Below are 19,495 nucleotides of genomic sequence, written 5' to 3'. Positions count from 1 at the left end.
GAAATGTGCTTTTTTGCTTTGTGTTTAGTTTCTGCTCTAAGGAAGCGAGGGTTGGGACTATTGATCTGGAATTCATAGAATTTATGTAAATTTAAGAATTTTAAAAAATTATTAACACCGACCAAAGCCTTGATGATGTAATTTTAAAAACTCAAAGACTGGGCTTCGGTTCTCTGGCTCGGAGAAGTTTTGGAAGCTCCTTAGATGCTTAGGTAGCTCGTCAGTTCCTCACTAGGCTCTAGTGCGACTTGAGGTGGTTTAAACATCTTTAGGATCCAGGAATGGGAACATTGTAGATTTTGATGTAGTGGATTGTAATAAATGTAAGACTTTGCTTACATTAGGTTATATATTATTAGATTAAGGTTCCTTGGGACTTTGGAGAATTAGAGAACTGCAGTGGCCTTAAAGTGAGTGCAGTGCTCTCTGCCTCCATCCCCTCAACACCCTTTCTGCCATTTCCCTGACTCTACCCAGCTTGGTGTTTCCTGGTAAGTAATGGCCGCTGGACCTGTAAAACTCAGACCCTTTGTTTACGGTTTGTGCTCTCTCCTTGTACAGTGTGTGTGCCTTGGAATTTGTCTTTTCTGTTTGCAAATCTTTCATTTGGCTTTTCAAGGACTTCTTCCTATGGAAAGGTTTCTTCCTTCTACCTTATAAACACACCATGTTTGTCTTCTATTATCTTAGTAGCCGGAAAGAAAGGCTACTATGTAAGGAAAGGGTTCATATGTCTAGGCAGCTGGCAGCAGATTTGGGGGCCTGGTTCCTACTTGTATGAGCTACTTTCATGCCTTTCATTCCTACCATAGCTTAGGTCTGCACTTTCACCAGTCACTTGAAAATAATTTTGAGGGGGCTGGAGAGATGGCTCAGTGGTTAAGAGCACTGACTGCTCTTTCAGAGGTCCTGAGTTCAATTCCCAGCAACCACATGGTGGCTCACAGCCATCTGTAATGGAACCGGCTTCCCTCTTCTGGTGTGTCTGAAGACAGCTACAGTGTAACATACATATATACATACATACATACATATATATATATGTATGTGTGTATATATGTATATATATGCATATGTATATATATGTGTATACATATAAATAATGTGTGTGTGTGTGTGTGTGTGTGTGTGTAATTTTGATGAGGCTACCTACTGGTCAGAAATTAATGACATTTGTATTAGTTACCTTTTTGTTACTGTGATAAATACCATGGCCAAAGGCAATTTAGAAAAGAAAGGATTCATTTTGGCTTATGGGTCTAGAGGGGTAGAGTACATTAACGATAAGGAGGGCATGTTAGTTGGCAAGCATATAACATTTTCATTCACACACATGGGAAGCAGAGAACAGGATATGTGGTGGGGCTATAAATTTTCAAAGCCTACCCGTAGTGACATATTTCCTTTGTAAAAGGCTCCAGTTTCTAAAGGGTTTATAACCCCACCCCTAAATGGCACCACAGCTAGCTAGAGCTAAGTGTTCAGGTCTGTGAGCCTGTAGTGCATCAACTCTCAACCTGTGGGTCTTGACCTCTTTGCGGGTCTTTTTTTACAGGAGGACCCTGTACAGGGGTAGCCTTAGACCATCTGCATATCAGATATTTTACATAACCATTCATAGCAGTGGAAAAGTTACAGATAGGAAATAGCAACAAAGTTAATTTTATGGTGGAAAGTCACCACAGCATGAAGAACTGCATCATTGGGAAGACGACCACTGCTCTAGGGGAACAGTTCTTATTCAACCGACTCCATTCTTCTCCATATTCTCCACAGGCACAGCCAGAGCACAGTGCAGATGGATTTAGTCTAATTTTAGATGCCAGTTTCAACACTGTTCAAAAACCCAAAGTCTCTCTGACAGTGATCTCTTAACTGTCTTTTTTTTTTTTTTAAAGTTAGAAGACAAATCATATACTTCCAACATACAATGGCATAGAATATACCGTAACAAATGGGAGCACAGCCAGGAAAACCTGGACCAACACAAGGCTGGACCCTCCCAAAAAGGGCAAACACAAAATTTTGTAGCTCCATGTCTGGTGTCTGGGTGTTCAGTTGCAAAGGGCTCACGTAGATGACTCCACTTCCGGCTTCATTGTCTACGAATACGCATCTCTCTTTCCAGCTCATTCTACTTTCTGTCTGCAGCTATGAGGAAGAAAGATGAGTTCCTGTCACAATTGGAAGGAAGGGTTTGGGGGTCAGAGCAAAGAGAAGAGACAGGGTTTTCAAGTACAAAAATTAATGAACGGCAAGGAAGTAGAATGTCACTGGTGTAATTGCAGGAGAGGGCAAGTAACATGGATGTGGTGGCAGAGTGTGACACTAGTCACCACTGCGAACTGTTGTCAGTTGACAATGAAGAGCAACGAGTAGGGCAGGAAGAAATAGGTAAAAGTGCATTTACTGTGATTGCAGCCATGCATGTAGCACATGACTTGGTTGCACCAGGCTTCCTAGTCACATTTGACCCAAATCCTTCCTTCTAGTCCTCTGTAGTCACTCTTCAGTATTCTATTATTAGCTTTTTATAGGAACTGTTTATCTGTATGGCCCAGAACATCAAACTGAGCATATGAAAAGCAAACCACAGTATATTTTCCCTCAAATACATTTTTCTCTGAGCACAGTTGTACACACTCATGAATAACTTTGTATATACCACTTAGCTTTGTTATAAATACCTGTCAGTGTCCAGTCTGGTCTCCTCTGTGTCTTCTTCTAGATTCTGTTGTCTTTATCTGTCCCTCTTTCACTAAGAACTCTTTGTGTCCTAAGGTACCTTCATTTTTACTGTTACTGATAATTTCTTACCCCGTTTCCTGTTCTTGGTCTTATTCCTAAGTACCTTCCTTTCTATCTGATCTTGCTCCTCTCATTTTCGCCCATTGGTTTATTATTAGGAAGAAGAGTTGAGATTCTGTAAAGAGACACCTAGGTCTTCTGCCTGTGTTCTTGCTTTACTACCAAAGCCTGTAGAAAGACCATGCCCCTCAGACTTCCCTGCCTTCAAGCCTCCGTTTTGGATATCCCCATTATGTGGTGTACCCTTTATGTCCAACTTGGTTTAACTAGCTTGTCCTTTGTCTTCAGACCGCACAGTATTCTGAGGTCATAGCATTGGATACCTGTGTTTCCCTAGAATTTAATATACTACACTCAGTTATTTATATCACAACCATAGAGGCAAATTGTAGGTAGCATAGTGTAGATACTTGTTTTAAGTGTCATGGGTGTTCTGGGCTCATGGGAATATAGACCTCCATTTGGAATGTGTTCTCTGTGAAGTTCTGTCTTGTTAGCTTTGAAGCATAGTACCTGCAGTACCAGCCACAGTGCCCAGGATGGCTGATAGACTATTGAATGAGCAAACCCTTACGAGTGAGTATTAGCCATGTGCATATTTAGCCCGTGTGTTCTGAAATGTAGAGCTATATATATTTTGTTAACCTTTTCCTTAGTATAGGAAATGTCATTGTGGAAAAAATTGGAAGTCTTAATGTATTTTGTGGATTAAATATAGTCAAATTCTTAGTTGGAAAAACTGCTTCTAAATAAATCTGCTTTTCTGTGGAATGGGACAGGTAGGGTTAACTGTTAGTCATTGTGGATAGAAAGTATACACAGTTACTGGAGGAGAAGTACCTGCATGAACATTCTTCTCTTGGATACTCGGAGAACTGGTTTCCTGGATGGCATACTGCGAGACCCCTCTGACAGTGAGCTAGACGGCATGCTTTGTGACTGTTAGCAGGATTGGGAGTGCGCACACTGATGGACGGGTAAGTAACTGCAGAGGCTTGGAAGCAAGAATCAGGGTCCTAGGTGTGAAGCTTTTTTTTTTTTTTTTTCCCCAGAGCTGGGGACCGAACCCAGGGCCTTGCGCTTGCTAGGCAAGCGCTCTACCACTGAGCTAAATCCCCAACCCCGAAGCTTTTTCTTGTATGTACAGTGAGACTTGGCCTCCTTTAAACTGCTCCTATTGTACTCGGATTGCTGGGACACTACCACTGTTCAGCAAAGACGTGCAAATAGGAAGGGATGGATGAACGGCTTTGTGATTTATAATTTTTTTTTTGCAAGAACCAAGACTTTTTCTTTTTTAAAGATTTATTTATTATATATAAGTGCACTGTAGCTATCTTCAGACACACCAGAAGAGGGCATGGGATCCCATTACAGGTGGTTGGAGCCACCATGTGGTTGCTGGGATTTGAACTCAGGACCTCTGGAAGAGCAAGCAGTCAGTGCTCTTAACCACTGAACCATTTATCCAGCCAGTGATTTATAAACTTAAACTACCGTTTACAATGGTGTCAAGTTATGTCTGCTTTTGAAAATAGTCGAGAGTGAAAGAAGTACAAAGGAGAAATTAAAAAATGCATTCAGCCTTCTCAAAACCTAGAGGCAGCATTCTTGCTGATATTTGAGTGACAACTCCTCATAATTGTCATATACCTGCCTGTATATATACTCTCCGCCCCTTTTGTGAACATGAGCAAAATATTATTACGGAAAAGTTAGACGGGCTACAGGAGAGCAATGCCTGTTACTTCTGTCTTAGTCACTGAGCTGTCGCTGTGAAGAGACACCATGCATTTTACTTAAGTGGTAAAACTTGGCTTGAATAATCCACAAATTTAGTAGTATACTTTGACAATCTTAAATTAACCATATTTGGATATGCTTTAAACAAGGAGAAATGCAAACCATTAAGTTAAGAAAACATCTTGTGGAAATGTAGACTTGAAGGCTTTGGTTAGCCCTGTCTTCTCTTTGCCATTTACTTTGTTTCTTTTTGTGTGTTTTACTTCTAAAAACCAAAGACTGTGCGTAGCACTGTGCAGATCCTCATGTTCAAGGCTTCATCTTTTTATGCTTTTAAAGATCATTTTAGTAAGGCAAAATTCCCAGTTCCCCTTTCAGCCCCCCACGTACTTGCTTGAAGCCAGAAAAAAAAAATCTTGTTTTCACCAGGCAACATAAGTAAGGTTTGTTTCACGAAGTATTGAATGGGTAAGGGCATTCGCCACAGTCCTGCGACCAAATTGAGCTTAGAGTGAATGCTCTCCCAGATCCACTAATCAGGATTGAAGAAAGGCTTGAGAGGACCTGTCTAACTACATATTAAGCAATATAAGCACAAAAGGAAACACAAGTTAAAAGTCTGTCTAAGGGTTGGGGATTTAGCTCAGTGGTAGAGCGCTTGCCTAGCAAGCGCAAGGCCCTGGGTTCAAGTCCCCAGCTCGAAAAAAAAAAAAAAAAAAAAAAAAGTCTGTCTAAGAATGTAGCACCAAACAAGATAAAAGTATAGTTTATCACTCTGTCCACAAAAAAGGAAAGGACTCCTGCAGAGATGTGATCAACTCCCAGAGTGATGGCGAAGTAGTTAGCAACACAAAAATGGCACAATTCCTTCTCCATGGTTTGGAAAGCTTGAGGGAAGACAGAACATGTCAATGCAAGTACGAAAGATAAGTTAAACTTTTAGATAAGAAAATGAAAGGTTTGAAACTTAAAGCTAGTATCTGGCGTGTGAAAGAGATTGGACAGTCCCCACCCTTTATCGGGGTGCTGTTCTTATATCATCGGTCAGGGGCAGAGCAGACGGCAGGCCTTTGTTCCTCCTAGCTTGATGCCTGGCTTGGTGGCCAATGTAGTCATATGCCTAGGACTCACAAAAACAAATCAAATCAGATCAAGGCTAGGCTGTACAGCTTGGGAGGAAGACAGAGAGAGAGAGACCTGCAGACTGCCATGCCCTCTGTCCACAGACCTGCTCTCCAGTGCACAGCACAGGCTTGTTATCATACTACACAGCATGGATTAGGATATTACCCAGGGGACACCAGCTCACAGCCACCCTGGAGTGGGAGCCACCACAGTTTGCAAGTTTGTGGTAGTGTGGGAGAGGAAAAGTGGAACAGCTTGATCATTATGAAGAGAAGGAACTGGAGACTCAAGGGTGGAGAGAAGGAGCCTGCTGTGAGTGCCCAGTCCTGCCACCTGGGACCATGGTGAGGGCCCAGCCCAAGTTGCCACTGAAAGCCAAGTTTGGGTCTATGGCTACGCAGTGGCAGGGTTCAGTGTCCATGTCCATGGTTCATTTTATCACTAGAGACCACGTGAGGCAGCTGCTGGAGACTACACGGCTATCTAGTGGCTTTGCATAACTGACTCCCTCAGGGATGCAGCTCTCTGGAGAGCTGGCCCCATCTCTTACCGTGCTTACCACCTCCAACAGTTGGGAAAGCTGCCCACAGGGTCCCGAGCTTGGGAAAACTAGCTCTGCCTCTCACTGGCTGCTGCTGGGAGAGCTGACCCTGGTGGTAATGGCACGCAGGTCAGCCTGCACGAGAGTGAGAATGAAGGCACCTCTGCTGTGAGGTACTGTGTGGGAGGGGGATGCCTTCTGCCCTGGAACCTCTAGCCCTCTGAGGCATTGGTAGAGCTGACCCCAGGGTCATGAGAGTGGGTGAGCTGGCCCTGCCCCTTCCCAGCTGCAGCACTGGTTGAATGTGCCTTGCACTTTACCAGCACAGCAGGGTTGGCTCTGGTTGAGGGGGTGCAGGTGACACAGCCTGGAGGGTAAGAAAGAGTTCAGGGGAGCTGGCCCTGCCACTCATCTGCCTTGAGGTGGCATGGGTGTTTTGTTTTTTTTTTTTGGGGGGGGGTGCCTCCCCACCCCTCACCTGTGGCAATCAGGAGAACTGGCCCTGAGGTTATGAGAGTAGATGAGTTGGCCCTGATCTTGCTGGCTGCAACACTTAGTAGAGTGGAGTAGAACTGGCCCTGCCACTGTTCTAGCATGAGGTGACATGAGTGTGGGAGTGAGTGCTGTCCCTGGGGTCATGGGAACCGGAGTGCTGTCCTTGCTCCCTCACTGACTATAGCACCCAGGAAAGCTGGCCCTGCACCTGGCCTAGGCAACACAGTGGAGCTGACCCTGATGGTAAAGGCAGGGGTGAGCCAGACAGGTGTGAGAGCCTCAGAGAAGGCCCAGCTCCTTACAGGCTTCAGCGTTTGGGAGAGAGTGACCTGCACCGTGTCCAGGCAACACAGTGGAGCTGGCTCTGGAGGTGTGGGTGTGGGTAAGTTGGCCTTGAGGGCATGAGAATAGGAGAGGTGACTGTCTTCCTGTCAGTGTGATGGTAGCATTGGGTAACCTAGCCAGAGAGCAGTGGTAGAGAGCCTGGTGTTGTGGAGAGCTGTCAGGATGACCAGCTCAGCTCCCAAAGATCCAGGGCTCTGAATTAATTGGCCCACCCCGAAGTCTCTATCATCCGAAAACTGTTGAGATTTGTGCTGTTCCAAAGGTGCAGGGTCTTCATGGCACAGGGCACCAGTTCGCTAAGCAGGAGTTCCTGTAAGGAGCCAGTACTGATGGCACAGAAACCAGAGACCTTGACCCAGAACAATGACTCATTACAACGAACATTTGCAAGTGAACATATGTGGACAGAGGGATACACTGTGGGACACACTGTGGGACTACAGTTTCCATGATGAGTTGTTTTCTGTGCTTTGTTTTTGTTGTTGTTTGTGAGTGTTTTATTTTGTGGGCAAAGGGTGCATCTGAGGGAACGGGAAGATGCATGGGAATGGGGGTTTGCATGATGTGAATCTCAACTACAAATCAATAAAAGTTAAAGAGATTGGATAGGAACGATGGGATGTTGGAGTTTGTAGAATGGACTTAAAGACTATATATATGAAAAAGAGGTATGAGGCACCAGCAGCTGTTTTAATATACTTGATTGTTGTCCCTGAAGAGAGATGGAGTTGTAAAGAAAAAAATCATTCTGAGAAAAAAAAAAATCATTCTGAGAATTAAAGGGCAAGCATTTTCTGAAGCTGATAAAAGTTTAAGCCTATGGATGAAGTCAGCCCAGAACCACAACCCACAAACAGTAAACAAAGGGCACTAAGCTCCACAGACTGACAGCGCTGGGGGAAGACAGCTGTATTCAGGTAGCCTCTTTCTCACTGAAGTGATGCACACTGTCAGACAGTGCAGGAGCAGCGGGTTCTTCATTTGGTTTGAAAAGGGTCTCTTTAGTATGCGCCTGAACTCACTGTGTAGACGAGGATGCCTCCAGCTTGGAGAGAAATCCTGCTCCTGTCTCCGAAGTGTTGGGATTAAAGGTGTGTGCCGCGGGCTGGAGAGGTGGCTCAGTGGTTAAGAGCACTGACTGCTCTTCCAGAGGTCCTGAGTTCAATTCCCAGCAACCACATGGTGGCTCACAACCATCTGCAGTGGGATCCGATGCCCTCTTCTGGTGTGTCTGAGGACAGCGACAGTGCGCTCACATTAAAAAAAAAAAGTGTGTGCCACCACATGTAGCTCAGGATAGTATAATGGTATCTTTAATGTATTAGAAGCAAAAAAGCATGCCATACCAAACTTCTGCATTCAGGGAAAATATGAAAATGTAGTCAAATGAGCACTTGTAGAGCTTGGCAAAACTCAAGGTAAATTTGATTTATAGTTTAGTTAAAAATGACCACGTTAGGCCTAGTTCTATGATTTTGAAGATGTGCTATGGTAAGATGTTGCCGTTGGTAAAAGGCAATCTTTTGTGACCCATTATTACAAATTAAAAAATTCTCAACAAGCAAAACAGCAAGTGGTGTTCAGTGGTAGAGCTCTGTCTCGTGTGTGCAAGGCCCTGATCTGCAAAAACAAATGACCTTTTTTCCAGACACCCAAAAGCGGGAAAGTCAAGACCCATAGCCCCAACATAGAGTTAGGTAGTAGGATTGTGGGTAGGATGGCTGCCTGGCCTGTACAGCCAGAACCAGAACTACTCCCTTCCCTGGGGGTAAAAACAAACAAACAAATAAACATTACCACTAGAAATATTCTAATAGATACTAAAGTACTTTCAACAGAACTAAATCCCCATGGACTCCCTTCTCTACAGAATCTAAATAGCTATCTAGCTACACCACGTGCAAAAATAGTATGAGTAAATTATAAGAAAAAAATGGCTCATTTCTTTTTGAAAGAAAATTGGCTGTTCAAAATAATTACAAAGTCTGTAGAGTTTGTAACTGTTAAAAAATGACAATAGTAAAAGTCTGCAGGGAGAAATGGAAAAAAATGATACTTTTCTTCCATTGTATCTGAGAAATTAATTGCGCTGGATGATAGTGTTATGGACTGAATTATGTCCCTCTATCATCCATTCATATATGACTATATTATTGATGCCTAACTCCTCTCATGACTATATGTAGAGATGAGGCCTTCCAGGGATTATTAAGGCTAAATGAGGTCATGGAGGGAACCCTAAGCCAGTGTAATTGTTAGTCTTATAACAAAGGGATGGATATCAGGGATCTGATGTACAGAATAAAGATCTGGGGAATACAGTGAGAAAGCAGCTGTCTAGAAGAGAGAGCCTCAGAAAAACCTCTGGTGGTAGGTGCCACCTTGATCTTGGATGTCTAGCTTGTGAGACTTAGAAAAAGGATTATTTCTGTTTGTGGTGTCCGGTGGTTGGTTATGTGTGGCCTCAGCAAACGGAAGACAGTTTGTGAAAATCTAAAGATACTTGAAAACCTGAGGGAATTATGACAACAGCAGAACAGAATTTTAGCTTAATTCATCAAGAGATAAATTAAAAAATACTTAGGGTCAGAGTGGGGGCTGCTCAGATGGAACCAGAAGTCACATGGTGGCTTTAAACCCAACCCTATTTGTAGTGGTATTAAATCTACGTTCTCTGACAGCGTTTCAGACTGGATATTAAAAGGTATAATGGTGCTAGTAAGATGCTTGCTTTAGAGAGGGACTAGGCATGTTGGCACTGTTTGTAAAAGTGCTTACTGTGCAAGCACGAGGATCTGAGGTCATATCCTCAAGCACCTACTTAAAAAAAAGTACTTGCCCACAACCCCAGCACTGGGGCTAATGGACTAGGTATGTTGGTGGAGTTGCTGGCAGGCCAGCCTAGCCAAAAATCAACGAGCCCCAGGTTCAGTGAGAGCATTCCCTTCAGAGCAGTAGAGGAAGAGTCTATCCATCTTTTCTGGGCTGCACGTGGGTGTGTCCACCCTGCATTCCCTACCCCAGGTGCTTATGAATACATTACACACATTCAGCATAGACATACAAACAACCCCCCCCCACACACACACCTCCACACACACACACATTAGATCTATGCTAGAACATCCACTAACCTACTCAAAAGAAAGCTAGGACATTTATACATTATGTGGTACAAGCTAGACTTTACAGGGCTAATGGTTATAATACCAAGAGGTGCAGTGTACCGTTCAGCTATTAAGAGGATAGACATGTCATTCTGTATTGTTGATTTAGCTAAAAACAGGTGACAAAACCTGATAGAATTGCAAGGAGAAACAGATAATGGGGATGTCAGTGCTGTTTTCTCCTATTGTAAGAAGGCAGTGGGAGATAAGAGAGTTGAACAACTCGATTAGCATTTACAGAACATTCTGCCTGGCAATAGTTGAGTACATGTCCTTTATAAAAACCAAGACCAAGATAAAGACCAATTCTGGATTATTGTGCAAATCTTAATAAAGGTAAAAGAACTCATCATAAAATAGGATTTGAACATAGTGGAATTAGAAATCTGTGACATTTAATTAGGGGTCAAAGAGGAAATAAAAAGAAATTGGACAATGTTTCAAACTGAATAGACATACATCAAAAGATATAGGACACCACTAAGTTGGTAATAATTGGGGGGTTTACTAAAACAAATGTCTCTTAGGAAAGTGGGTTTTTTACAGTAAGTGATTGTAGCTTCATCCTTAAAAACAAAATGGTAGGGGGCTGGAGAGGTGGCTCAGTGGTTAAGAGAACTGACTGCTCTTCCAAAAGTCCTGAGTTCAAATCCCAGCAACCACATGGTGGCTCACAACCATCTGTAATGGGGTCTGATGCCCTCTTCTGGTGTGTCTGAACACAGCTACGGTGTACTCATATAAATAATAATAAAAAAAAAAGTTCAGGTGTTTTTACTTGTGGATTCTCCCTAATATGTAAAAGAAGAAACTTCATATTCTAAAAAGACTTAAGTAGTACACTTTAAAAAAATCAAATCTTTTTAAAAATGCTACTATAAAATTTATTCTCTGGCAACTTCATCATGGATACAATCCTCCACTCCCTCTCTTCTACTCCCTGAGCCCCTCTTCAAGACAATTACATCTCAATGTCCTTTTAAAACAATACTCCACTGAGTCCAGTGTTTTGCTGCCCATACACAAATGGGTGTTGGGCAGTTTATTGAAGCACATTCCTAAAGAAAAATAGACTCCTCTTCCAGCAGCTGTCAGCTGTCCAGGCAGAGGTAGGGGCTTGTGAGCCCCTTCTCTGTTGGAATGTTGAATGGCTTGGTCTTGTATAGGTCGCCACAGCAACAGTGAGGTCCCGAGTGAGTTTGAGTTAGTTCTGTCTTGCTCAGAAGACACTATTTCTCCCCAGTCTTCCATCCTCTTGACTCTCAGATGAGGAGAAGGTGGCAGGAAGTAGATTTCTCATTTATGGCTGAGCACCCCAACTTCACTTTTTTGCCGCACTGTGTCCAGTTGTGAGTTTATGTGTTAATGACATTACAGCCACTACACAGAGATGCTTCTCCGAGGGCTGAGAGCATCACTAATCTACAATAGAGATACTCACTTAGAGAGCAGTTTGATACTGGAGCGAGATGATAAGTTCACCTCTGGGGACTGTAAGCTCCATGGCCATAGTCCTTGGCCAGACTACAGTACCCAGCATGGGTTTTCTCCTGCTGAGTGGGCCATCTAGCCAATCAGAAAGCAATTATTCTACGACAGTCGTGCCACGCTACTTTTGTACTCAGGCAAATCTTTCCAGGCTATTTGTTATGTAACATGCAGGATCCTTTGTGGGGTGAAACTTTGGATGATGTTTCTTCCCCAGCAGCCTAGTACTAGTTTGATTTTTTTTTTTTCCCTGTCCTGTGACTAAAATATGTGTGGTCTTCAGCAATAGGGGCTTAACTGTCAAGCAGCCAAGGGCCGTGGGAATAGCCTGTATTCTGGGGAACTCCGAACCCCTGAGCAACAACTTGAGGGTCAAAATCTGAACCCTGGCATTGGGTCGATTTGGCAACCTGTGGCTTTTGGTAGGAGGAACACTATCCCAAGTAGAATGACTCTAGTTATAAACTGTGTGTGTGTGTGTGTGTGTGTGTGTGTGTGTGTGTGTGTGTGTGTGTGTGGTGTGTGTTTGGGAGGGGGAGGAGAGAGAGGGAGGAGAGAGTGCATCTGAAAGCCTATAAAATAGGTTTCCACATCATTTTGTCCAACTTATTTAATGTTATGGTTTCCTCACTCTAGTGCCTCCTCTGTTTTCTCATCCCTCTCCCCAACACTTTACTCCCCATTTTCTTTCTACTTCATATCACCCATATTCTATTATCCCACCTCCTTTAAAATCTTTCTACTCTCCTCATACTCCCAATGCCCCTCCTCGTTACCTGGCTTCCAAGTTAAACACTGATGTCTAAGATCCTAGGTTAGCACCCACATATGGACAAGAACTTGGGGCCTTTGTCCTTCTGATTTGGGGTTACCTCAGTACTCTAATTCTTTGAAACTCCATCCATTCACTTTCAGATTTCCTGATTTTCCTTTGCTAAAGCTGTGCGATTCTGTTGTGTGTAGGTGCCACATTTTCACTGTCCTGAATGCATCCTTTTGTTATATTGACTGACTTCCTGAGCTTTATCATGAGAGTAGTACAAGTTAGGGATAAAGAACACGATACTTTTCTGTTCTGCCTAACATGATCTGTCACTAGTACCCCTTTGCTTTTTCCTGTATTCTTTCGAGCTTGGTATTTATTTCTGAGCTCAAGTGCTCACTGCTGAACAAACTCACAAGCCATCTACTCAAGAGAAGGAGCGGGAAAGGTGAAGATTTTAGGACCTTTTCCCCAGTTTAACAGTGGGTGGGCTTTTGGTTTTGGTGGTTGATGGCCGCAATTTAGAGTGTTAACTTTAAGTTGCATTAATTTTAATAACTTCTACTGTGATGAGTTTTGAGCCCTTTGGTAGATGATTGTTATAAGCACAGTGAACCTTCTTCTCCATTTTCTTTTTTATAGACACCCTTAAAAATAGGCTTCCGTGGGGCTGGGCGAGTGATGCCTTGGTTGGTAGTGCTTGCTATGCAAGCATAAGGACCTAAGTTTGGATCCCAGCTCCCACATGATCGCCAGGGCTAATGACAGGCTTTTGTAATTCCCGTGCAAGGGTTGTGGAGTGATAGGATTCCTGAGGCTTACTGGCCAGCCCATGGAGCTTGTGTCAGTGAATCCTAGGTCCACTGAGAAGCCATTTTAAACACAAGATGTGGCTGATAGTCAAAAAGCAGAGGTTGACTCTGACCCCACATGGAAGCATTCCCTGTCATGACTACAAACACATACCTTCCTCCTCCAACATACACACAAATACAGGCTTTAGAGAGAAGTCAAAATGGATTTAAATTGCAGAAACTCAACTTTGAAATCTGGTAGTCTATTTCAATCAGTATAATTACAGCATAATGGGGAGGGTGAGTTTTATTTTTTTGGAATATACAAAATATGATTTTCCCTATCTAATTTTATTGTCTCTCCCAATAAATTTGGAATCTTGAAGTTGCCATTTTTCATAGGCACTTTGTACATTTTTCCTCCCACCTTGGTTTTTCAAGAAAGGGTGTTTTCTTTGTATAGCCTTGGCTGTCCTGTAATCTCTCTGTAGAGCAGGCTAGCCTTAAACTGCCTTTGCCTCCCGAGTGCTGGGCTTAAAGGCTTTCACCACTATGTCTGGTGCATTTTGAACTCTTACTTGAGATTTCTGGTAGCTTTTCTTTTGCCTCTCCTCTCTAAAATAGATGTGAGGTTGACTGGTGCAGCCTGAGGCTGCCATGGCTGGTGCCTCTTAGCTGTCATTTGCCTCCTGTGACGTGAAGGCGCTGCACCACCAGTTCTCACTGGCTTGCTTTCTGTTCTGGAAGTTGGGGCCATCCACTTCGTGCCACTATTTTTGGAAATGCCAGTATTTGGAGATTTTTCTTTTTTAATACCTTTATGTGATTAAAATGGGGATTTTCTTTGGAAAACATATTTTGGCCTAGGTCTGGCCATTCCTTTCAGAGTTTCAGTCTTAGGTGTGTCATGGGGGCCGTGCACAGTGCTTCCAGGTTGCTCTCAGTGAGTAACGGAGTTAGCTCGAGTTAGTTAAGTCAGGTTAGTTACTGGTAACATCAGTTTAAAGTTTTTAATTTGTTTAGCCTGTGGCTTATTCCCTTTCTGATCTAGTACTTTGAACTCTTAGATTATTCATATCAAATAAGGAAGTTGTGGTAATAATAATTAGTTCATCTTTTTATTTTCTATCTTGTGAGAATTCCAAGTGGACAGAAACAGGCTTTATGAATTTAATACATAGTGTCATAATTTTTAGTAGTCCTTAAAGCCAAAAGTGATACCCAAGTATCAAGTAGGAAGTCATATGGTAGTGCCACTGTGAAAGATCGCCTCTTACGTGATGAGTGCTGCAGTGAGTTACTGGGATGGACGCCACACGGCAGGGCCTTTACTTTTGACACTTTTGTCTTGTCCTTTGCTTCCTATGTTTGCCTTAAGTGTTTTTCTTGACTTTGCATATTACCATATTGGGGGATTGTTTGTTCTTACAGTAAAGGAAATGGTTAATTTAGAAAGAAAGGCATTTTTGATCCTTATCCTGGGAAGTAGTTTAAAGATAGAAGTTTGAAAGTTGTCCAGTTTTGAAGTAGCTTCAACCTCCAGTTCTCAAAACTGTAGAAGGATGGCTTAGAAATGATGCATGCACATTTTACGTTTTACGGAGGTTTAAATTCTTCACATAAACATTTTTACCTCAGATTTGATTACCAGATTTCCACTAAGAAATCTACCATAATTATACTACAGTATAGAAACTAAACGGCTTACACTCTTACAGTAAAGTGTTTAGTGAGTAAAACGCTGAAGAGTAATACCTAGTAAGGTCAAATGTGTTTGGGGCCAAAAGTGTGTTAACTTCCTATATTTGATTTTCAAATAGACACCAAATCCTACTGCAAGCGAATTTATACCTAAAGGAGGATCAACCTCCAGGCTGAGTAACGTGTCCCAGTCAAATATGTCTGCCTTCTCTCAAGTTTTCTCTCACCCATCCATGGGAAGTCCTGCTACTGCTGGATTAGCACCAGGTAAGTTGAGTAACTTTCTAGTGAGTTTCAGGTATCAGATCTGTAAGCATTGTGGGGTTTTTGTTTGTTTGTTTGTTTTTGTTTTTTAATTTATTTTATTAGAACTGAAATTGTATGCGTGAACGATTCACTTTGCAACCAAGAGCATCCATCTTAGTTTCTCAGCCTGAGGTAACTCGGAGCTGGAGTAACAAGCTTGTGTTCCAGCGGGTATTATTAGCCTTGCCCCCTCCTTTCTCGCTTGCCCCATACTTGCACACTTCCTTGCCACCACTCCTTCCATTTGGTTCCTTCCCGTGGTTTTTCCTGTGGGTCTTTTTCAGCTCAGTTAGCAAACATTCTCTGCCCTGGAAAGTGATGTCAGAACTGAATGTCTGGTGGTGTAAAAGTGCATATAAACCTCCCCATGAGGTGGGTTCACATCCCTTTCAAAAGCATAGTCTACATATCAGTCAGTTGTGCATCTAGAAATTCTGAAAGAGGTTGTCTGTGCTTCTGTGTAGCTTCAGAAATTACCATTATGTTTTGATAAAGAATCAACAATAATGAGCCCATTATAAAACATTTTCTTAGTTAATGCCTTATATCAGAAATAAATGTTGTATGCATGTAGTTGATGAGACTACTTAGATCCTTGTAAAGAGTTCAGGCTTTCCAAGTGCTATGGCTACGGGCGCAGTAACACGCTCCATGCAAAGGCCTTTTTAAATGAGGAGAGAGTATTATAAGGAATTTAAAATTTAAAAGCATTTGGCTTAGAAAAGATCCCCAACCTCTTCGTAGTATTGAAGTTTTCTAGTAACTTGTGGGAGCTGTTTTAAAGGTTCCATATTGGGTAGCATTGGTGCAGTTGCGTCCAGTCCACAGCCCTCCACAAAATCTCACACTTGTTTTATTTAAAGCATTATAGTTTTTTTCCTTTAATAACCCAGTTAGCAGCAGTTCTCAAGCACAAACTTCGTAGATGACATCTAGTTGAATTTGCAAAAGGTTGCACCAGAGCCTCCAGGGTGAATTAATTTTGACTTACTGTCCTGCATAACTGTGTTAGAATAGTTACTCTTTCCTGTTAATGACAAACAACCATTTTCTCTGGGGCCGTTGGGCACAGGTCAGCGTATCATATAAATAAATTCCTGGACTTAGCCATTGTGTGAGGAATACTTGTTTGGGTGACAGTCGGCTAAGCTCAGCTGTGCCCCAGCAGTGCTGGGACGACAAAGCACATCCATTAATACTTTTCTTCTCTGACCACCTTGTTAATGACTTAATTCTTGAGGTAAGAAAATTAAAACTGAGGTGTGCTTTTCTTTCAGAACATAATTTTAAAAATTCTTCAGTTCTGTATTTTTTCCCCAAACATTTTTTTTTTTAAAGGAGAGGGAGAGTGGGAGATGCGGTTTTTTATTTTTTGTTAATTTTTATTTCTATAAGTACATATAGCTATCTTCGGACACACCAGAAGAGGGCACCAGATCTCATTATAGATGGTTGTGAGCCACCATGTGGTTGCTGGGAATTGAACTCAGAACCTCTGGAAGAGCAATCAGTGCTCTTAACTGCTGAGCCATCTCTCCAGCCCCCCCCCCCCAAAAAAAAAAAAAACCATATTTTTAAGGCTTGGGAAAGTGTCTGGTAGGTTATTCTCCAACATCTGATATCTTGGTTGTGTGTACACACTGAACACATGTGCATGAGCTGCAGTTCTCCATGACCTGTGGACTACAGATGTAAGAATGAGGATTAGCTGGGGCTTTCGGAACCCCTACAGTTATTCAGAGTTTTTATTTGTAAGTAGGTATTTGCCTCTACAAATAGGTTTTATTATCAGAGTTCCATAGCCTTTCAAAAATTAAGAATTACTAGTTAACACCTTTCTCAGAATTGACTTCTCAAGCGCAGTCTAATAAGAATACTTTTACATAGCTGGTCTAGACAGTGTTCTAAAGACGTGGTCTTAGCAAAGGTTTTCCTGAACTGAGTTTTAGAAGTTTTGAAAGGTGCCAAGTTTATGAAATGATAATTTAAAGCTTTTGTGCCACAAAAATAATAATTTATTTTTAAGCATGAAAACTATTTGCTGACTTTTTAAAATTACACTTTTTCCTAATGGTGTTTTGATTTTATAATAGACTTAATAAGCTAAGGATTAGCACACTTTAATTAGCTGTTAACAAGTCGACATAACCATAGCATGTTTAAAAGTGATTTCTGGGTAGTGTTCTTCATTCTCATGTGGTGTGGTGTGTGTCATGTGCACATGTGACTCAGGGGCTGAACACCTTGCTTTGCCTAATGAAAGAATTTTTCAGTTTGAAAAGTTGGCTATTAATGTATAAATAATAAGAAGAGTGACTTGGGCATTTTTACACATCCATTCCTTCAGGCTTTCGGATTGACCAGTCAGCATATTGTATGGTAAATTTTATATGCTTAATATAAGAAAAAGAGTAATTACTGTGGTAAGCATTGTTAATGATACTCATTTATTACCAATTCTATTTTAGGTTTTTTATCTGCTTGTTTTTACATGACTGGGGCTCAAACCCACTGCCTCATATGTGCTAGGCAAATATTCTGTCACTAAGCCGTATACTTACTCTGCTCCGAATCTCATGAACTGAAGGAAAATAGGGATTCAGTGTCTGAGAAAGGGACCAGTTGTTCATTGCTCAGTCCCAGAAGTAGTGGTGCCAAGTGAGTGGAACGGCTGATACTGCTGTGGTTACTCTGGTCTTGGGGAAAGCGTAGGAGAGAAGTGAAGGGGGAGATGGGAGCGTGAACTGGTTCATCATTCTTGCTCTTTAATGTTTAAAATTTTTAAAATGTGTACATTACAGACCTTAATGTTAAAGGGTTTGGGTCAGAAGATTCCCTGTGCTAAAAACAAAATAAAGTTGTGTAGTTGAACAGAGCCGAGGAAGGGGGGAGGTTTCATTCATCTAAATTGGAGAACATCTGGCTTCTTTTGTAATCTAACAGGCATCTGAGTAGATGGAAACAAGTTTTCATAGTGCTTGTCTAGAGGGGCCCTTGCTGACAAGTTGTGAATTCTGCTTTCGTTGCCTGGAGTGTCTGGACTGCATTGGTGGTTAACCCAGGCAGCACAGCTCTCATGTCAGCGGGAGGAAAGAAAACAGAAATGACTGGTTGTGTCGAACTGTGCTGTACTTGGCCATCACCGTCACTGCTACTAGTTTCTTATCCTTTGTCAGATGCTCATAAATTGTTTCCCACACAGTTTTAATTACTTTCTTTACATTAGTTCATGTATGTATATATCCATAAAACCGATCTGTTCTTTAAAAGGTAGGAGGGAAGGGAAACCAGGAAAAATAACTAAATTGACAAAATGTATAGGTTAAAAAAAATACATCCTATAAATTGTAAAGATGAGAATATTGTGAGTAAAATGAAACCCATGGCTCTGCTGGCCTGGATGTATCTGTCTGTATTAGTAGCAGATATCCAGCTACGGATATGTTCAACTGGAAATGGCCAACAGTGGGCATCCGACCTTACAGCATCCCTGAGTTAGAGAGCAAGAGAGGTCAGGGGCCACGACCTTGATTGTCTCGTGTCCATTAAGAATGTAATATTGCAAAGTCATAGATATATGAGTTCTAAACATGATCATGTTGAGCAGAAGAGAACTCTAAACACATTTCCTTGTAATTGTTTTACAAGTCTACCCTAAAATGGATTCTACGAAATTCTTAAGTAATTTTACCATAGATTTATTTTGAATTATAATCTGAATTGAATTGTTTTAGATCTTAATCTAGATTTCTAAAGAATATTACAAGTTTCAGATCCCTGTGAAAGGACCAGGTTATTTATTTTTTTCTAACCTATCACAAATTTAAGTATTTGCAATGCTTAATAAAGCTTACTCAATAAAACCTAATTATTTGTATTGGGAAATAATGTCTTAGCTGGTGAACATTTCTTGAATACAGTGATTTTTAATAATTCAATAAACATCTTTGAAGAACTTTTAAGAATTAATGTTTAATTTATGTAGTTGACTAAGTCAAACAAATAAATCTCAAGGAAGTTTAACGCATGGGAGCTAGAAGTCTGTGTGGAGAGGCACTGACTACTGCTGTGATGAGCAGCTTTAAAGCACGTGTTCAGTCTTACTTCAAAGTCGCACGTGTCCATCTTTTGTAACTACTTTGGTTTTCAGGTGTGGTCAGCATAATCTTTCAGATCTTTTAAGGTTCTCTAGTTTGAGTATTACTCTTTTAAATTAAAA

The 19,495-nt window shown here is 41.7% G+C and overlaps 1 protein-coding gene across 2 annotated transcripts in view; it reads left to right on the top strand.

The window, feature by feature from the left end:
* The window catches only part of Pan3 (poly(A) specific ribonuclease subunit PAN3), a 115,336-nt gene that overhangs the window by 42,103 nt on the left and 53,738 nt on the right, over window positions 1-19,495 (top strand). For both annotated transcript variants that reach the window (XM_032886655.1, XM_032886654.1), the window contains one exon: window positions 15,090-15,237. In XM_032886655.1, coding sequence (XP_032742546.1) covers window positions 15,090-15,237 — 148 coding nt within the window. The remainder of the gene's footprint in view (window positions 1-15,089; window positions 15,238-19,495) is intronic.

The sequence above is a fragment of the Rattus rattus genome, chromosome 16 (assembly GCF_011064425.1).
Source record: "Rattus rattus isolate New Zealand chromosome 16, Rrattus_CSIRO_v1, whole genome shotgun sequence".
In the NCBI taxonomy this organism is placed as follows: Eukaryota; Metazoa; Chordata; class Mammalia; order Rodentia; family Muridae; genus Rattus; species Rattus rattus.
This window is presented reverse-complemented; position numbering and strand designations above follow the sequence as displayed.